Source organism: Triturus cristatus, chromosome 8 (genome assembly GCF_964204655.1).
Source record: "Triturus cristatus chromosome 8, aTriCri1.1, whole genome shotgun sequence".
Taxonomy (NCBI): Eukaryota; Metazoa; Chordata; class Amphibia; order Caudata; family Salamandridae; genus Triturus; species Triturus cristatus.
The window spans coordinates 1,664,702,484-1,664,722,023 of NC_140591.1; the positions used below are offsets into that span (position 1 = coordinate 1,664,702,484).

The following is a 19,540-nucleotide window of genomic DNA, read 5'->3' on the forward strand; positions in this document are numbered from 1 at the left end:
ATGCCCCGCCACATTAATACTAGGTCGATCCATCAGAACCCGGATACCTACCTGGGAAAGAGCTCTGAGAGCGGTCTCACCCGCTCGTATTCATCAAGAGGTCATGTCAGCTGACCGTCGTGGAAAAGACAAAATGAAGTCATATGCAGACGCCCGAAAGAGAGCGAGATCACCCTCCATACATGAAGGGGACTGCGTCATAGTCAAACAGGAACCGCAAAGGAAAACAGGAACGTGTCACATTTTCAGAAGTGCACTCCAGTCATGAGAGAGTCGCTCCAGAAGATGTTGGGGCAACCAGGGAGTGAAGTAAGAGAACAACCTGCCGTGGCTGTCGAAGGTCAGCATCCCGATACTCACGGAGAACTTGAGTCTGAAGCAGGGACCATGTCCCTCCGACCTCGATGGGATATCCGCAGACCGAAACGACTAATTGAAGAACTATAAACAAGTCAGTCATTTCATTTTGTTAAAAAAGGGGAAGATGTAGAATGTGAGCGGTATAGTTGTTGAGTGGGCGGAGCCAGGAGGGGGAACGGGAAGAGGAGGAGAAACAGCAGGAAACGGCAGTTAGAGTAGGGACAGGGACCGAGTACGAAGCATGTAATAAAGCTCGTTGTAAAAGAAGATTCAGTGTCTGGTATCTTTGACCTAAGACACTACAAGGACCTGCATGACCTTACTCCCGCACTCCCATTGAATGCAGAGGAGGCCATCGATAGTCCCATACAGTAAAAAGTTCTTACTCTGTACTTTGACTGGAGTAGATTTGTCTCAGTTTCCAGGGTGGGAATCTAACTGCCTAGGGTGTGTAAACATCCACAGACCTCTGGACCTCATGGGTGATTACCCCCTCTTACAGTTAGAGGTACTCCCTACCCCCGACAACCTATCCCTATCAATGTAGTTCCGAATGTAATGCTGGTGAACCAGAAGCACAGTTTTTATAACTCAAATGTAGAAATAAACCTTCAGCGAGACTTTCTTTTTCCCTTTAAGCAGACGGCTGCTACCCAGAATGTCTCCTCACCTCTAGATATGCCAATCTTGCACATGCACACCTTTCACTTTTTATGATATTTATGTGTTTCATATACCATCATGTTTGTGTGTAGGGGTACTTATGTAGCACTGTCTCTGAGGGAAAGAACCCAGGGATATGATGCAATGATGGTTTACAACAGAAGCATGGTTCCCACTGCCCCCTCTGACCTGCCAGTGTTGTATGTTGGTGTTATCTGCACATGTCCCATTGGTGAAGGGCCCCTGCCCCGGAATGCAGATTATCAAAGTGTTCACTGCATAGGCAAGTGCATGGACCGCCAGGTACATGTGGTAAGTGAAGCTCAAATCATTGAGTTCAAACATGGATATGTGTCTTTCGTCCATTGTCTCATTTCCTGAGCAGGTCACCACTTGTGTTACCAGCTCTTCCTTCTCCACGGCTTGAACTGCTTTGTTCTCCAACCATCTGCAGGAAAATGTGCTTTCCCAGAAGTGCCTCAGGAAGATGTCACCCGGAAATCTGCCAGGATGAAGCTGGAGAAGAAAGTCTTCGAAACCTGACATAGGGTTTGTGTATGGTTTAAGACCCAGTGTCCCATTCAGTATTCTCCACGCCTGATGTGTGAGGAGTCCTGGAGATATTCCAAAGTAGGCAGAAAATATCCAGGTCTTTCCGGTGACGTTGCGATCATAAATCATTTCCAATAACAACTTCACTTGTGGTGCAGCGCTGTGAATAATGACCACCTTCACTGAGTGCCTCCTTATTACATCAAAAACCCGCCAGACCTTCTCCTTAGAGTACCGAAGGTGAATTTTTTCCATAAAAGCTACGCAACCGCCATTTTCTTCAATTAACATCTTCACCTGCTGTCCTCCCTGCAGGCCCACATCATCATCAGAAATGACCATTCCCACCCAGGTCCAACCAAAGTGCCCCATTAACTGTGCCAGGGCGAGATTCTGAACTGAGTTACCTGGAAGGGTTCGAAGGAAGGACGGAAACTGCAGCTTGTCACTTAAGGTGGAAATTGAAGCCGAGTGGCTGATCTGTCAGAAAATGGAACTAAAGTAAGACAGTTATCATAGGGTAAAAGCTAACAAACACTCTTAGAAGTACCACATGTTAGTCCTTATAAAGTATACAAAATGGTATGGAAATTGGAATTTACAATAGAGAAAAACCATACTGCATTCAACAGAGCTTTTTTGCAAAGATCATATATGAGACAATCGTAGAGCAGTCCTGAAAGCTAAGAATGCTCACCTTGTGACCCAAATCAGTCAGGCTCCACACCAGGTAATTTGTTAAATTAAAATAGAAGCTTTGTTACCACTGCTCTCTCTGACCTATCCTGTCATCACTTAAGACCAGTAGTGTGAAAATGTCATGGTCTTCTTCGAGAAGAAGTCCCTGAAGATGTGGGTCATGACATCAGAGAAGCTGGAGATACCACCTTGAGCTCTGAGCAATATTCTCCTCCTTCACAGGACTGAGCTCTTAAACTGAAAGCCACAGAAAGTCAAGCATTACCGTGCGCCTGTGATAACAGTCCATTCCTGTGTTGCCGGGCCAGAGACTGCAAGAATCATAAACACCTCAGTACAAGAAGGAGCAAAACCAACGCCCTACACAATAACCATGCCTTAACTAAATGAGCTGTCAGTATCAACTGACCTCATGGACAGGCGCACTATGGACCCTTTTCAAACTTCCACTTTGTCTTCGAGATTTTGGGGGGTAAGGCAATAACAACTGCAGAATTTGTGGACTCAAGCTCTAACCTACAGATAAGTCTATCTGTCCAGCCCGTTTTAGAGACAAAAAAAATACACCTCACAGGAGACCGCCTCACTTCAGTTGCGATGGAAAAACCTGTAATCCTAATCCCTTATAACCTTTTGGCTTCTTACCATACAGCAAAAAAAGAAAAATACCACAAAAGTTATACGATAAATGATGTATTATCTACGGTAATGTTCCAGTATTTGTAAAGCACATAATTACCCGAGGGTGTCAAGGCGCTGGGGGCCGTCGGAAAGATTAAGCGATCTATTGCCCAGAGTCAAATGGTGTTGGGCTGACCTGCTGCCGGCACCGCGGATGAACCGTGAACCCTGTGGTTCGGAGTCAGTTGTGCTGGCCGCTGCGCCACACCTGTTCCTGAATGATGCCACTCTTTCCCATCCTGAATGGTGTCAGTCTTTCCTTTCAAAGCTCAGCCACTAAATCAGGATTGTCTCCTTCTTATCACCTGTGAGGAGTTTATCAACTCGGTCCACCATGGATTTAAATTTTCTTACAGTCTTCTCAACATTTGCATTTGACCGCTGGCTCAGGGTACATCTCAGTTCCACGGGCACAGAGATGATTCTCCACTCTCTATCAACCTGTGCAGCCAAAAGGAATAACGTACCAATGGCACTTCCAAAAACACCAGTGGCTGAAGGAAAGCTGTCTCTGTGTCAATGGTACAAAGACTGAAATCTTGAAGCATTAGAGATCCATCTTGTGACAGTATTCCCTTCAACTGTCTGGAGGAGCTTGGGGTCAAGTGTACAAAATCCTTTCGTGTTGCAAACCCTGTACTTCAGCTCGTCAAAGGATTTACAAATGCAAAAGGACTTTTCACAATGTACAAAATTCCTTTCAGAAGAAATTCTTTCCGACTCATAAAGGGGACTTTTGACCCTTTCCAAATCGCAAGTTAGCGAGTGGGGATAGGGCATCCTAACTTTGACCCTCTTTCTGCATTGATTGCAAAAGCTCTTCAAGACAGCTAATACAACTGTGTGTCAGACCTAAAAACAACCCACCCCTGCCTCCAATACCTCTTCTCTACTTAATGTTAGCCCTGTTTCCTCCTGCCATATGCTATCTCACAAAAAAACCAGTAGAGAGTGGTAGGGATGAACACAATCAATTGTATTGTATTGTATTGTATACATTTCTTATATAGCGCGGCTATCACCCAGCGGGTATCCTGGCGCTTACAGATCATGGTGACATATAGCAGGTAGAACGAGCTGCCATTAATCAAGGACGTTGCTACCTATTCCTGGCAAACAGCCAAGTTTTAAGATTTCTCCTAAAGTCCAACAAAGATTCGGCCTGTCTCAGGTTTTGGGGGATCTTATTCCAGAGACATGCTGCTGCCGTGCCAAATGCCCTACCTCCCATCCTTGCCAATTTTACTCTAGCAACGGATACCAGGCTTTGGCTGGTGGACTGAAGGAGTCTTTTTGGCTCGTACCAGGAGAATCGCTCTCGCAAGGGTAGCGGGCCTATATTGTGTAGTGCTTTATAGACCATACACAGGGACTTAAAACTGACTCTGTCTTTAACAGGCAGCCAATGTAAGTCCCTCAGTGCCATCGTCACGGAGGAGCCATGCTGTCTCTTGAGAGCCAGTTTAGCTGCCATAGACTGGACTCTTTGTAACCCCTGCACGATGTATTGGGGAGCACCCAGATACAATGAGTTACAATAGTCCAGTCTACTCAGAATTATGCTCTGAACCACTAAGGGCCTAGCCTCGCTTGGTAGTAGAGGGAGAATTTGATGAAGAGCTCTCATCAGGGAGAAACAGATGCTGATTGTTTTGTTGGCCTGGGTTTGCATCTGAAGGTCCTCATCATTCATGACCCCCAGATTGCGGACCGTTTTTGCTGCCACTATGGGGTCATCCTCTGGCCTGAGCCTAAACTCGCTCATTAGATGTTTAGACATTTTTGCTGCATAGCAATACAGTAGCTCTGTTTTCCCAGCGTTCAGTTGTAAGGAGTTGGCCTTCAGCCAATCTGAGACCCGCCCCATGCATACCTGAAAAGAGCTCATCGAGACTGCATGCTTTCCTTCAGTGGAAAACAGCCAGGGATTTATAGAGCGCACTACTCACCCGTGAGGGTCTCAAGGCGCTGGGGGGGGGATTCGGGCTGCTCCAGTCATCCATAGAGCCAGGTCTTGAGGCTCTTCCTGAATGCTAGCACTGTGGGGCTTCGTCTGATGCTGAGGGGGAGTTTGTTACAGGCCTTGGCTGCGATGTAGGAGAAGGATCTGCCTCCTGGTCTGGCTCTGTGGATGTGGGGGATTTTGGCCAGGGCTAGGTCAGCAGAGCTGAGGTTTCTCTTGGGGGGGTAGAAGGAGATTCTTTCATTGAGGTATTGGGGTTCAGTGTTGTGGAAGGCTTTGTAGGCATGTGTGAGCAGCTTGAAGGTCACTCTCTTTTCGATGGGGAGCCAGTAGAGGTCTCATAGGTGTTGGGTGATGTGGTCTTGTCGTGGAATTCTGGCTGTGGGGTTCTGGATGGTCTGGAGTTTGTGGAGTAGGGATTTGTTGACTCTGGCATACAGGGTGTTCCTGTGGTCCGACCTGCGTGTGACTCATTTGAAGGTCTTGCGGAGTATGTGGAGGGTGTTGAAGCATGTGGATGATACAGAGTTTATCTGTCGGTTCATTGTGAGGGAGTAGTTGAGTATGATGCTGAAGTTGCGGGTGTGGTCAGTGGAGGTGGAAGGATTGCCGAGGGTGGGGGGCCACCAGGTGTCGTCCCATGTGGAGGGGGTTGCTCCGAGGATGAGGATTTTGTTTTCTCCAAGTTGAGCTTCAGGCAGCTGCTGCTGATCCAGGTTGTGACATCTTTCATTCCTTCCTGGAAGTTGTGTCTGGTGATGTTGTGTTCCTTGGTGAGGAAGAGGATGAGCTGGGTGTCATCAGCGTAGGATACTATGCTGAGTTTGTGTTTTCTGGCGATAGTTGCGAGGGGGGTCATGTAGATGTTGAAGAGCTTGGGGCTGAGGGAGGATCCTTGGGTAACTCTGCATCTGATCTCTGTGGGTTTGGAGAGGAAGGGCGGAAGTCTGATTCTTTGAGTTCAGCCGGCAAGGAAGGAGTGGATCCCGTCTAGGGCAGATCCCTGTATGCCGACGTTGTGGAGTCTGGCGGCTATTGTGCGATGGGACACAGTGTTTATGGCTGATGAGAGGTCTAGTAGAATGAGGGCTACAGAGTGGCCATGGTCGAAGAGTGTGCAGATGTCGTCCATGGCAGCTAGGAGGGCTGTCTCGGTGCTGTGGTTTCTGCAGAAGCCAGACTAAGATGTGTCAAAGATGTCATTGGATTCTATGAAGCTCGTTAGCTGGATGTTGACGATCTTCTTGGTGACTTTGGTAACAAAGGGGAGGAGAGAGATGTTTCTGTAGTTCTTAAGGTCCGTCTGGTCTGCGGAGGGCTGCTTGAGGAGGGGTTTGACTTCTGCGCATTTCCAGTCGTCGGAGAACATGCCTGTTTCGAGGGCGCTATATATTGTCTGTCATAGTTCTGGTGCGATGGCAGAGGTGCCCTGTGGAAGATGTGCGGTGGGCAGGTGTCCGTGGGTACTCCGGAGCGTATGCTCCTCCTGGTCTTTGCGGTGTCTTCTGTGGTGACAAGGGTCCAGGCCAGGATGGTGGGCAGGCTGAAGTTGCTGGTGGAAGGTGTTGGGTCAGTGCCTTAGTTCTGTTTGTCGAAGTTGTCGTAGAGTGTCCTGATCTTGTGATGTACAATAGTCTTTATACAAGTTTCTGCCAATGAGCATCAGGAGTATTGTACCATCAGGTTTGATGGTCTGAGATTTGAGGAGGATCACATTTGCTTAGGGATCTAGATAATATTTGATCTATCAACTGTTTTTGATACCATCAATTATTCCTTTACAGAGCAGCTTCTGAAAGGAGAAGATTAGGAGGACTGTTCATGGGATGAATATAATGTTTAGTGCCAATTTTAACTCAATCCGTAGAGACCCGGGACATTCTGGAGGGATCTTATATTTCCCCTGTGCTTTACAAGGGCGGCACTCATCAGCTCACGAAGAAGAAAGGTCCCTAAAAGTGAAGGATAGGACAGCTAAAGGTTTTTCTCAATTGAATCCTATAAAATGAGAGCCCCTTTAACCGTGCAGGACTGTGTCCTTTGTGCTATTTTTCTCCAATGTATGACCCTATGTAGGTTCTTGGACATTTATACTGTTTACACTTGCTCCCTCTCTTAAACCACAGACGGCCTTTTACTTACCCGTAATCCTAATTATATGGAGTCCTAATCTTCGTGATCGGAGTCCTAACCTTTTAAGGGTTTACTTTGTTACAGAGATACATATTACCTGTGTTAGCTAAAAAAAAAGAATATAACCCTCAACCTTTAGTCTGCTATCAACCCATTCCTGCAACAAGAAAATTAGGGTTGAAGCTATGTCATTTGTTTAAAATATCCAAGCAAACAACCATCATCACAGTGGATACTTGCCCATCTAGGGAGGGAATTTGTGGGAAGTAGTACTGTGATGAAGAAGTCTTGGACTTAGTGTAATAAATGTCACTGGTAAGTAACTGGCCATTACCTCCAAGTTTGTTTTATTCATCCCAGTCCTAAAATTGTGAAGATGTACCCATGCCACTAAGTGGCCTTCTTAGCTCTGTGAAACTCAAGAAGTCTTTATCAGTTCCTTTCCTATATAAATTATTAAATACATATTTACTCCATTAAATTAAAAAGAGACACACCTAAACATTGAGACACCAGTAAAACGTTTATGGGAATCATAAACAAAAGATTTTTATTGATTTGAGCTTGCAGATGAAAGAATGTGAGAACCAAAATCTGAAGACAAATTACCCCCTATTTGCAGACAATAGTGTTACATGAGAGTAGTGGCACAATCATGTGGCAGCATTACAAATAACCTTAATGGATGCTCCTTTGAAGTCCACCCAAAATGCTACCATCCTCTACTACTAGAGCCCTGGATTTGACCAAGGATTTATGCATCTTCATTTCCAATAATTATAATATTATGTGTAGTTGCAGCTGAACACTGACCTTGACTTGAAGTACATATGGTAGAAAAGCAGCAGATTAACCTTCCAAAAGGGATATGCAGCTCCAATACATTAAACCAGAGTATGGAGACTCTGCTTTCCAGAACAGAAAGAAAGGGAAAACCTGATAAAATTAACATCCGCAATCAATTAACTTTAGAAGCGATGTTAAGAAGTAGGAAAAGATCAAAGCGGAGAATTACCTTATCCTCACAGAAATGTAAAACTTGAGTAGGACACAATAGGGTTCTGATTTCTCATACATATTCCCTTTAGGAGATAGCCATTAAAAATCAAACCTTTGTTGAAAGATACATTACTTCAAATGATTCTAGAGTTTCCAAATAGAGATTCCTGTGAAATATATAGTAACTGGGCAGTGAATCACTGGCCTTCTGAGAAAAAAGCTTCAGAGGAGTCTAGGTTTCAATTTAGAAATAGAAAGTACCCTATCTAAAGGATTGGATCTCATTCCAGTGTCTTCTTAAAGTAGAAAAAACAAGACCTAACAAAAAATAATCTACGAAGAACTCCTAAATCATAGAAGGGCTGCAAGAAGATGCTTTTAATCCTCAAGAAGAACACATGGCGAGGGTACACCTTAAAAGCAGCAGAGTGAAGGGACTGCTGATACATTCAGCTACCTCACTTGAACATCCCTAGACTTGAAGTGTTAGCTTCTTTGAGCTCCAAGTCCCCTAGAAGAGACGACATTTAAACATCCAACAGAAATTTGTTGAGAGTTGTAGTATGGAGCACCACAATGAAGCCAGCATGGGGCTATCAACAGAACCTTTGCCTGATTTTTCTGAATCTTGCACATTCCTCCAGGAATCAGATGAGCTGGAGGGAATGCATACAGCAGCCCCTGGGGTCAAGGAAGCAATAACACTTTTATCCTCATACCCTCCTGCAAGAAAAGAGAATAAATAAGAAAGGAGAGGATTATTTTCCAATGCAAACAGATCTATTGAAGGATGCCAAAAAAACTAAATTTTGTTTGGAAGATGGAATGGGTCAGATACCGTTCCACTGAGAATGGAAAAGCACAGTTGAGTTGAATCGCTTGCCCATAGTTCCTTCACATGTATTAAACTGCTTTTGGAGAAATTAGATGGTTCTCTATCTCTACACAAGAGCAGATGATTTTTGTACATGGATCACTCCTTGTCAGACAATGTAGGCCTTTACCACCTGATTGACTATCCAGACTCGAACCGATCAACCTTCCGTTAGAGGAAGGAAATCTATTAGTCATTGATGAATTAAGCTAACGCCCTCCAATTGGAAGAGTTGTTCATCACCTTCAACTACAAAAGGCGCTAAGTTTAGCTCTCCCCAACATTGCCCCCTACCCTGCTTGCATCTTTAATCAGTATCAGAGGGATTAGGGTCTAACAGAGACTTTTTCTTCATGGAAGAAGCCACTGCTTTAGAGACTTGAGGATTTGAGACGCAACAGGTTTTAGGTATGCATGGTCCTCTGAGGCTGAACTCCACCATTGTAGGAGGTGTTTAACTAAAGTCGGTCACCAGAACATCTAGAAGACAGCAGGTCATCACACCCTGTACTCTTTGGTAGTCTCAGATCTTTGTTCTTTCCGTCACAGATGAGAAATGAGAACGTAGACTTTCCTTTCTTGGAGTTGGAAGAAAGTCTGTTCTGAACATTGGTCTAATAAACTGAAGGTATTGAGATGTAACTAAATGAGACTTTCTTAATGTCAACATGAGTCCACAATTCTGAAGAACTTGACAAACTCACTGTACTTCCTCATAACTCTTAGAAAAATAGATGAAGAAATGAGTGAGTCATTCAAATGGGGAAATATGTCTTGTCAGTCAAGCATATCTACCAGCGGAACAATTATCTTTATAAAAACTCTTGGAAATGAGGAAAGGCCAAACAGAAATACTTGGAACTGATACTGGTGATCTTGAACACAGATGCACAGACATTACTGGAATCTGTACAAATCAGCAAATAAAGATATGCGTTCATCAGATCTATAGGTGCGAGTCTCATTGCCTGAACATTTGAATCACTGATTAAAAGAATCTGCATTTTGAAAGAATGTTTAGTAATGAAAGCATTCAAATGTAGCACTGGCTGAATGCCTCCGGAAGTCTTTTGAACCAGATACAGAAAGATGTAACAACCTGGACAAAGTTCTGTGAATGGAGCTTTTAGTGTTGGCTCCTGAAACTCAATCTTGTAACCGTTACTTATCACTTGCAGGACTCGAGTATCCAAGACCGGCTCCAGGAAATGACCAGATTGTTGCCTTAATTGTTTTGTTGGCTGTGGAACTCTTTGCACATTACCCTTAACAACCAGCGGTAACGTGCCCGTGTTCCCACTTTCAAAATGATGAAATTGTTTACACCTGTTTGGAATATTTAACTTAGCAATAAGTCCCTAGTACATGATACCAAGATACAAGGCCGGTAATGTAAGAGTCCCTAGTAGACTGCAGTACATATTGGACCATCCACTACAGTGACAGTGTGAACAGGGCTTCAGGCCTGCCAATGCAACCCTTTTAAACTGCAATTTCACCTTTCAAATAGACATTTTGCACAGGTCTAAACCTTCTTTTTAAATATTAATGTCACTCCTAAGTAGGCCTTACTGCCCAAAAGGCAGTGTGTATGGTATTGTTAAAAAGTAGGACATGTGTGAATTTGATGTCAAACATGTCCTTACAGGAAAAGGCCTCCAAAGTTCCTTTCACTTGGGCAACAGGTCGTGCAATACTAAATCTACTAATATTATATCTGGCTAAGAAACACCTAGAAACTGCATTCTTTGACTCTTTGTAATATTAATTAAAGCCCTAATTCACTGGTGAAGTCCTATTTGTAATACATATTAAGGAAAGGGTACCTTTCCCTTCTTGAAGCCTCTGAAGGCTAATTTTTTTTATTAGCCGCCAGCTGTAGCCCTCTGCATGCTTAACCTTGACTTAGGTGTCAAAACTGCCCTGGGAGCAGGAGACAAAGGCTTGGGTGTGGGGAGGTGTGCCTTTTTCTCTGGTGAGATTACCATTTGGGCATGTCACAGGGACCTAATTAACTTCAAAGGGCTCCCCTGTCACAAGCAGATGTTAGATGACACCTGCATAGGCCACTTCTTTTTTCTCCAGCCCGTCGGGTTCCATTCACAGTGGGAGGAAGCTGCCCCTAGCACTGGTTTGAATGGACCACAAAGGGAGGGTCTCTCTTTTCCGTGGCCACATTTTTGAGCAGGGCACACAGTCTCCACAAAAGGGGAAAAAGCTTTTACTATCTTGGTTTTAGGCAGAGAGGGGAACTGTGGGATTGTTTGCTGAAGGGCTCTTAGGAAATACTGCAAATGTGGTAGGGTTATCCCTGGGAACTTATATCAGGGAGAGGACAGGAGTCACCTCCACCCACAAGCTGGTGCAAGACATAAATGTGGCATTATCCCTACTCTCCTCAGAACACTACTGGAACTATGGAAGATGAGAGGAGAACTGAACCTGCTGTCTAAGAGCAGAGAAGGGCATACTCTCCTTCTCGTACTCAGGACAAAGAAGTGGACTATACATGTCATAAGGCTGGCCTGTTCAAGCCACAGTGACAGAAAAAGCTACAGGAGTCCTTTCCTGCAACTGCCCATCTGACCAGCTGCAATTTGACCTGACCTGAACCATGCTGGTGGCTTCTGTTGAAGAGAGTCTTGACCCCCAAGTATTTTCCCCAAGGTCCCAGGCCTTTGTATGGTGTAAAAGGCCATCCCCTGATACCATCCCTGAAAATGTAGGACTCAGAGCTTTTTTGGCTCCATAGGCCTTGTTGGGACTAGGAGAACCCTGCCAAGCCAATCCGACAAAGGTGCATTCCTACTGGGCCAAGGATTCAGGTTTCTCCTCCTTGGTGCTTTTTTACATCAGCAATTACTTTTCAGTTGTCACGTCCTTCCCCCTGCTGCTGTGGCTGGCGCGATGAATGATGTGCCCATGCGCGCGCCTGAGCACCCTGGGAACTATCGAGGAGGGTCAGCGGTCTAGTTGTTAGACGTGACCCGCCTCGAACCAATGACCGAGCACTTCTGGGAGCACGTCTATTTCACCCGCGAAGCCAACGAACTCTGGGCTTCGTATTGTCGTACCAAGCCTACGCAGGAGCGTGGCTTGATCTGCAACCGGACCCTCGTCCAGACCGCGCAAGGGCGCCAACAATCCCCGGATTCTACGTGGCGTGTGTACCGGCGTCCTGACAAGGCAAGTCATATTCACCATTGTTTTCCCCTCGGCACAGGAGCGCACTTCCAGTTACTTTTCCCCCTCGGCGCAGGAGCGCACTTCCAGTTACTTTTCCCCCTTGTCGCAGGAGCGCGTTAGGGCACACTTGCGACCCGTGCAGAAACACGGGGTCGTCTTAACCTGACTGCACCGCTCGTGCACTAGCGCGAGGCGGGCACTTTTCTTGGTACCTCGGCGCAGGAGGGCAAACTCAGTTCTCTTGGGGTTCCGTACCTTGCCCGGAGTCTCCTCAGCCTTAGTCTTTTACTTCACCGCTCGCACTCTCCACGGAGCTGACAGGACATTTGTCATTCCGGGAAGGGAGCACGTCCAGTCACCTTCTACGGCTCGTGCAAAGGCACGGAGCCGCCTGGCACCGGAAACACTACAAACACTCAAACAGTTCCTCTTGCACCCCGCGCCCCGTGGGTATCCCGGGTGCGTGTCTCTTCCCCCACACGTACGCCAGTAGGACCTTGCTGGGAAGCGTTCTGGGTAAAAATCACAACGAAGGGGTTCTGGTGTTCCTGGTATGTCCTGGATGGCATGTTCTCTCGGCACAGGAGTTCCTTCTTTAAGTGCTGTTTGGTACATTGTTTCCGTTACCTTCAAGCCGAAACCTTTCTAAAAGTGCTACACCCCAGGTGATTATAACATCTCCTTTTGTCGGTTACGTCTGTCTTGACGGTTTGTGTTTGAGGTGTGTTTGATACCCATGTGCTTCCTGTTTTAGGTTACGCCCACCATCAGACCCCCAGTGGATCCAAGGCATCTTCCCCAGCTGTCCACGTCTCCTCTGGCTGCCTCCCCCGGTTCCCTTGTGGTCCTAAGTAGTATCCACCCTATCTAGGGGGCTAAGGGTACTGGAGGGGGATGTTCACGTCATCCCTGTGGAATCACCACACACAACTAATGGTAAGCGGTGTGGGGACCTGACATCAGTATGACCTTGTGCAGATGGAATCCAGCCTCAAGGAGGTCTCTCCAACTACAACTTGCAGCCCTGCCTCATTGGAAAAAGCGACTGAGCTCAAATGTAGAAATCTTTATCAGGAAACAGTGCTAAAAGTATCCTGCCAAGGAGGGAAATTCTTTGGATGCTAATTTATACATTTGTCTAGCTCTGAGCTTTTTCTTCCTAAGGTCAATGGCTTCACCAGAATCTTGTCTTATGGCTTATGACGGTGTGCAAGCCTCTGCATACACAGCTTGCTGTCTTGTCTCACTGAAGATTTTTGTCTTCTATTTCAGAAACTAAGGCCAAAGATAAAACTGCCGACCAGGTCAAGCTTGGTTTCTGTATCAGAACTTCACTCCATATTAGTCAACCTTAACTCCCGCCTAGTACTGGTCAAGCGCACCTGAATGACCGTCATTTATTTATTAAAATATTTTGCATTTTTCTGAGTTGTTTTGGTAATTTTTGTGTGTTGCATTGAGACTTTATTACTGTTTTGTTATTGGATAAATATTTCACATATTGCCTCTAAGTTAAGAATTTCTGCTCTGTGACATAGCTGTCAGGAGGTTGACCTCATCATGTTTGTGTAGTGGCATTAAAATTTCACCCTGACAAGGATTGTGATTAATACTTCAAGTGGGTTCCCCCCTCAATTAATACTTCAATTTCTTACACTGATGTCCACAGTTCAATGAAAAATGTCTTTATTCAAGCACCACTGGAAGCACATAAATAGTCAAGCTTTTGTTGGAAGCTGGATCAAAGGGATACCAGCTGACTGTGATCAGGTCTTCTTGTTGAAAGTCCCTCCACCCACATCCCAGCTTCAAAACGTCTGACCAGTGTTTTTCTTGCCATTGTGAAAAAAAATCTTCTAGAACTCAATCTATCCCCTGGGTTATATAACATGCTAGTTTTGAGCCCTTGCAGACATTTTCACAATGTCTTGCACTTTACAGTATAAAGCTTTGCCCTGGTAAAATGAAGGTGCATTTGAAGAGATTGTTGAGGTGTCCACTCTCCAAGACCTCATTATGAAGTGTCTTCTAGTAACTATGGAAGATCTGGCAGCCCCTGCTGCCACAAATACACCAGCAAAGGAGATATCTGGTAAATCCTAAATAAGTTTCTCTACTTTTTTGTCAAGGGCACCGCATGGAGTAGTCTTGCCAGAGATTATAGTGCGTATAGTGCCCTTCAAAAACCACCCAGCAATGAAAGACTCCACTTGCACCACTGAAGAAACCTCTTCTGCAAGATGTCCTAAATGATTTGTTTCTATAAGAAACCTGAAACAGAATGCTACTCAACCTCCTTCCGTTTCTTGGTTAGAACTTTGCAAACCATGCTGTGCAGAGTAAGGCTCAGGCTCCTTCCTCAGATAATGTAATTTAATTATAAAATAATGATGTCATGATAAACCTCTTGTAAAGACTACTTTATTGAGATGTTGCAGTAGGTCAGAGAGGGCTGAGCCCTCTATAAGATGTCCTCTTCTTTGTTTCCTTTATATAAAAGAGGGGACCTTCCATCCAGGTTCTTTGGCCTACGGAGGACCTTCTCTCCCGTGCAATGCTGCTGAAAGAGGTGGATTCTTCACTTGTTGCAGAATGATCGTGGCTGGATTCTGGAAACATGGACTATTCCCATCCTGGTCAGAATGAGGAGAGTTGTAGACTGTGGTGATGCCTCTTTGGGATCTTGCTGAACTCCATGGTAGACAGTGCTTGATTTGTGAAAGAAAGATGTTGGTGCCCAAAGCTGTGCTCAGAAGCCTGTGGCTGGTCAATGCCAAGGCTGCGTAGCCTTCAATCCACCTCATGCCCCTTTCATCCAATACCAGATTCTCCTGGACCCTCTATTTCGCTCTTGCAGGTTCCTGTTTCTCCCTTTGTGGCAGTTTCCTCAGTCTTTCTCTTCCTACTTATTTCCCGTTTGTGTGTTTTTCCTTGTCTTGCTCATGGCCAAGTCAGCTCTTAATTCTTCCCAGTTGCACACAACTGATGACTTGCAGGTAACCCATAGCGCTCTGCAGCTGATGTGCAATGTGCGCATGGCTTCTTTAAGAGTATTTTTGTTGGTGAAAGTAATAGGGGTTGATGTCTCCTGTTTGCCAGTAGCCTAGACTCATCTGAGGCCAGTGGCAGCTTAAGCAGACACATGGCCCTGGTTTCTCTTCCTTAAGCAAGAGAGAGACCCTTTGATTCTGTTGCATCTCATTACAAGGGTCACATCCTGGCCCCCTCCCTACTCCTGACCTTCTAAGAGCATCATGAAACACTACACCCTTGGGACACTCCATGAGTGATGTGTTCACAATTATAGAATGCATTCTTAAGATGTGACTATCGAGAGCGTCATTCCACCTTTACCATCTGCCATTCATTAGTCTGTATTTTCAGCACTGATCTCTCTTACCTGAGGGTAGTGAAGGACCCCCATGACCCTGGCCATGGGAATGGTTAAGGATGACAATGTTTCCCCAATTATCCCCGCCACTAGGGGGCGTGTTGAGCAGCTGTATCCGGGCACGGGCTTCTTCTTCCCGGATAGGAGCTCCAAGGTCCCCCGAAGGGCTTGTTTCTCGGATACACAGGAATCAAAGATCTGGAAACCCAGGGTGATGTTCTGCAAAAAATCTGGAATCTGGTTGATTTCTTCAGTGGCAAAAACCATGGCCAGGACCACCCTGTAATATCGCAAATAGAACCTGCAATATATCAAGGATGGTATATCCATAGTTTTAGGTCACAAATATTTCTGATAGATTGATAAACCAAATCAATGTAAACAAAATGATGTCAACAAAGCTGATAGGTTGAGATTTTTAGATTCCTTTTTGTAGCTTCCAGTGACTCATCTTCTGTGCTAGAACATGTTCCCATCATTGCTGTCCCTGAAAAAGTTCTTAGGAACCCTCCATGGTCTCACAAACACTTTTTGATGTAAGTGGACTCAAATTTAAACATTAGGCTTAAACATTTCTTCCACAATTGGGAATTGCATGCTGTTTTGTTCTAGCTGAACATGACTCCAAACGTGATGATGATATTTGCCTTCATCAGAGTAAGTGCTGAACGCAGTGGCGTGAAAGTGCTTATTGCAGAAGCGTGAAAGTGCTGAGAGTGGAGCTGATCTGAAAGTGTTCAGAGTGGACATTTTGTGAAAGTGGAAAAAAAGAAATGTGCTGCTGAAAGTGGGAGTTTTGTGAGGTCATTAAAGTGAGGGTCCCTTGAATGAATTGAAGGTGTAGTGGATGTGAAAGTGTTCGTCATTGAGGCATTGTGAAAGTACAGAAAGAGAAAGTGATAAGGAGGGATTAGAGTGGAGATTTTGTGAAAGGTGTGTGGCACTTCTCTTCCAAAGCTGTTAAAAGTGTAGGTATTCTTAAAGGATTGAAAGTGGGGTTGATGTGGAAGTGCTGAAAGTGCAAGTATTGTGAGAGCGCTGACATTGCAGGTCATGTAACAGGGCTAAGTATGGGGGTGTTGAAGGGGAGGTGTTGTGAAAATGTAAACTGTAGTTGTTTTCTGAAGTGGCTGAAGTGGAGATATTTTAAAGTGCTGAAATCAAGGTCTGAAATCAAACAGGATGTCATAGAACTGTATTCAAGATTTGAGTAAACCACCTTGCTGAATAGAGAGGCCATATTTTGCCCTAACACCATGATGACATTTACAAATACAATCCAAGTATGAGACATTCAAAGAGCAGAGAAACATCATTTGAAGTGGGTTTGGGACACTGGTTTGTTCATACCTGTTTTCTGTCTAGCTTGACAGCCCAGCTGCCTGCAAGATATATTTTAAACAATTCTTTAAACTGTACATGGAGTTGGTTTGGGTTCCGCCCTCAGGATTAGTTATTTCTCTCATTTTTTCTGTATCATATGTCTTTCCAACTCCCATTTAGTTCTTGCATTGACATGTATGAAGAACCTTCATACACCTCAAAGATACACAGAATCATCATATATGTGTTTGCTCATCTGATAATCTGTGTACAGAGGCCATTGTTTTTGGTTTTGTTTTTGCACTGAAGGAAGCTTCTTTGAATAAGTTTTAGGGCTAGTTCTGGAGTATGGTGGATGGTGCTTCTTCCTCCAGGGGGGTGCAGGGCATTACATCTGCTACCTTGAGGGACTACTGCCGTAAAATTAAGAGATCGTGACAGTTCCTGTGATAGTACAAAAGATTTGGTGCATGGCCGCTGTCGTCACAGCCGTCCACCAAACTTCAACACGTTTTTTGTATCAATAAGCAAACCCCCAATGTGAAAAACGACTAGCCCCCACACCCAAGGAGTTGGCCTGACCGTGGGGCTCATTTTTTTCTATCCCTCGTGACTAATTAGGGTAGGTGGTGCAATGCCCTTCCACCAACAGCTCCTACTCTGTCAGGTGGTCGGAGGAAGCTTTCAGTGGACAGAGCCAATGGGGGCTCTGTCGATGGAAAGACGATGGTCCTTCTGACTCTAGATCTTGGTGGACAGAGTGCTTTGTTGCATTACTGGCTTCCATGAACGAGACACTATTATCAAGATTGGAGGTTGTGCCTAACACTGCGGCTCGTCTCACATACAATCTCACGGGAAGGATACCATCATCTCCTCTTCTACGCGCCCTTCCTTGGTCGCCTACTCGGAAGAGGATCATCTTTATGATCTGTTGCTTGACTCATCACGCTCTAGTAGGGAAAGGGCCCTATTTCCTAAAATAAAAACTCACCCCTTATTGTCCAACTAGATCTCTGTGCTCCAGCGACAAAGCTCTGCTCACTGTTCCATGGATTAGGAGGTCTCCCTCAGGGGGCAGGTCTCGCTCAGAGGGCAGGTCTCGCTCAGGGGGCCGGTCTCGCTCAGGGGGCAGGTCTCCCTCAGGGGGCATGTTTCGCTCAGGGGGCAGGTCTCCCTCAGGGGGCGGGTCTCCCTCAGGGGGCAGCTCTCACTCAGAGGGCAGGTCTCGCTCAGGGGGCAGGTCTCCCTCAGGGGGCAGGTTTCGCTCAGGGGGGGGGTCTCCCTCAGGGGGCGGGTCTCCCTCAGGGGGCAGGTCTCGCTCAGGGGGCAGGTCTCCCTCAGCGGGCAGGTCTCGCTCAGGGGGCAGGTCTCCCTCAGGGGGCAGGTTTCACTCAGGGGGCAGGTCTCCCTCAGGGGGCGGGTCTCCCTCAGGGGGCAGGACTTGCTCAGGGGGCAGGTCTCCCTCAGCGGGCAGGTCTCGCTCAGGGGGCAGGTCTCCCTCAGCAGGCAGGTCTCGCTCAGGGGGCAGGTCTCCCTCAGCAGGCAGGTCTCGCTCCGGGGGCAGGTCTCACTCAGGGGGCAAGTCTCCCTCAGGGGGCAGGTCTCCCTCAGGGGGCAGGTCTCGCTCAGGGGGCAGGTCTCGCTCAGGGGGCAGGTCTCACTCAGGGGGCAAGTCTCCCTCAGGGGGCAGGTCTCACTCAGTGGGCAGGTCTCACTCAGGGGGCAGGTCTTGCTCAGGGGGCAGGTCTCCCTCAGGGGGCAGGTCTCCCTTAGGGGGTAGGTCTCGCTCAGGGGGCAGGTCTCCCTCAGGGGGCAGGTCTCCTTCAGGGGGCAGGTCTTTTCTTACCCAGCCTCTCGCAACTGGAATGCGCTTCCACTTCACATATGTCCATGCTCTGATCGCACTAAATTTAGGAAAATGCTAAATGCTGCACTGTTTTAATTCTGCTCCCTGTTGTCAGTAGTCCGTAGCATTGGCAATGGCGCTGAGATACCCCTTCCAGGGCAATTCACGTGCGGTATAAGAAAAATATACCTCTTCCGTACTCTGAAATATAATTGCCATAGGATATAATGGGATTGATATTTCTAAATCAGGCTCATGTTCAAATTTAATATCTACATTTTTATTCTAACAAGTGACTCATAGTTAGTATTGCTACTTACCTGGACTTTATGTTCATCACTGCCAGTGTTGCTAAGTTAATTACATATGTAATACAAAAAGGTTTGTGCTTTAAACAGCCTCAACACATGAGTTAATAAGGCAGTAAAGGTGGAAAAGCAAAAGCCTGTTGTATAAATTGAGGTGTCATCTTATTCCACCAGTTAGTAACAGTATCTTTCAACAAGCGGTGGGAATACTGAAGAAGAACACGTATGTTCCACAGCACAGTGCAACGAGCATCCAATTAGAACAACCACTGACAATGACTGCACAGTGAGATGGAGGTGCGTCAGAGTGAGATGGAGGTGCTGCACAGTGAGATGGAGGTGCGTCAGAGTGAGATGGAGATGCATCAGAATGAGATGGAGGTGCTGCACAGTGAGATGGAGGTGCGTCAGAGTGAGATGGAGGTGCATCAGAGTGAGATTGATGCATCAGAATGAGATGCATCAGAATGAGATGGAGGTGCTGCTGAATGAGATGGAGGTGCTGCACAGTGAGATGGAGGTGCTGCACAGTGTGATGGAGGTGCGTCAGAGTGAGATG

At 46.0% G+C, this 19,540-nt stretch overlaps 1 protein-coding gene across 1 annotated transcript; it reads right to left on the minus strand.

Moving 5' to 3' along the window:
* Positions 1-1,089: 1,089 nt before the first annotated feature.
* On the minus strand, positions 1,090-15,768 carry LOC146808520 (extracellular calcium-sensing receptor-like). Its single transcript, XM_085623973.1, has 2 exons — positions 15,511-15,768; positions 1,090-2,055 (listed from the first exon to the last, which is right to left on the minus strand). Exons 1-2 carry the CDS (start codon positions 15,766-15,768, stop codon positions 1,090-1,092), a joined length of 1,224 nt encoding a protein of 407 aa, XP_085480099.1.
* Between the last annotated feature and the right edge of the window lie 3,772 nt (positions 15,769-19,540).

Bases quoted from the DNA above. Each gene is read 5' to 3' on its own strand.
- LOC146808520 (XM_085623973.1), bottom strand. From the start codon at position 15,768: ATGGTTTTTGCCACTGAAGAAATCAACCAGATTCCAGATTTTTTGCAG. The intron at 2,056-15,510 runs GTAAGAGAGATC...ATTTTCTGACAG, and splicing joins GGGTCCTTCACTACCCTCAG to ATCAGCCACTCGGCTTCAAT.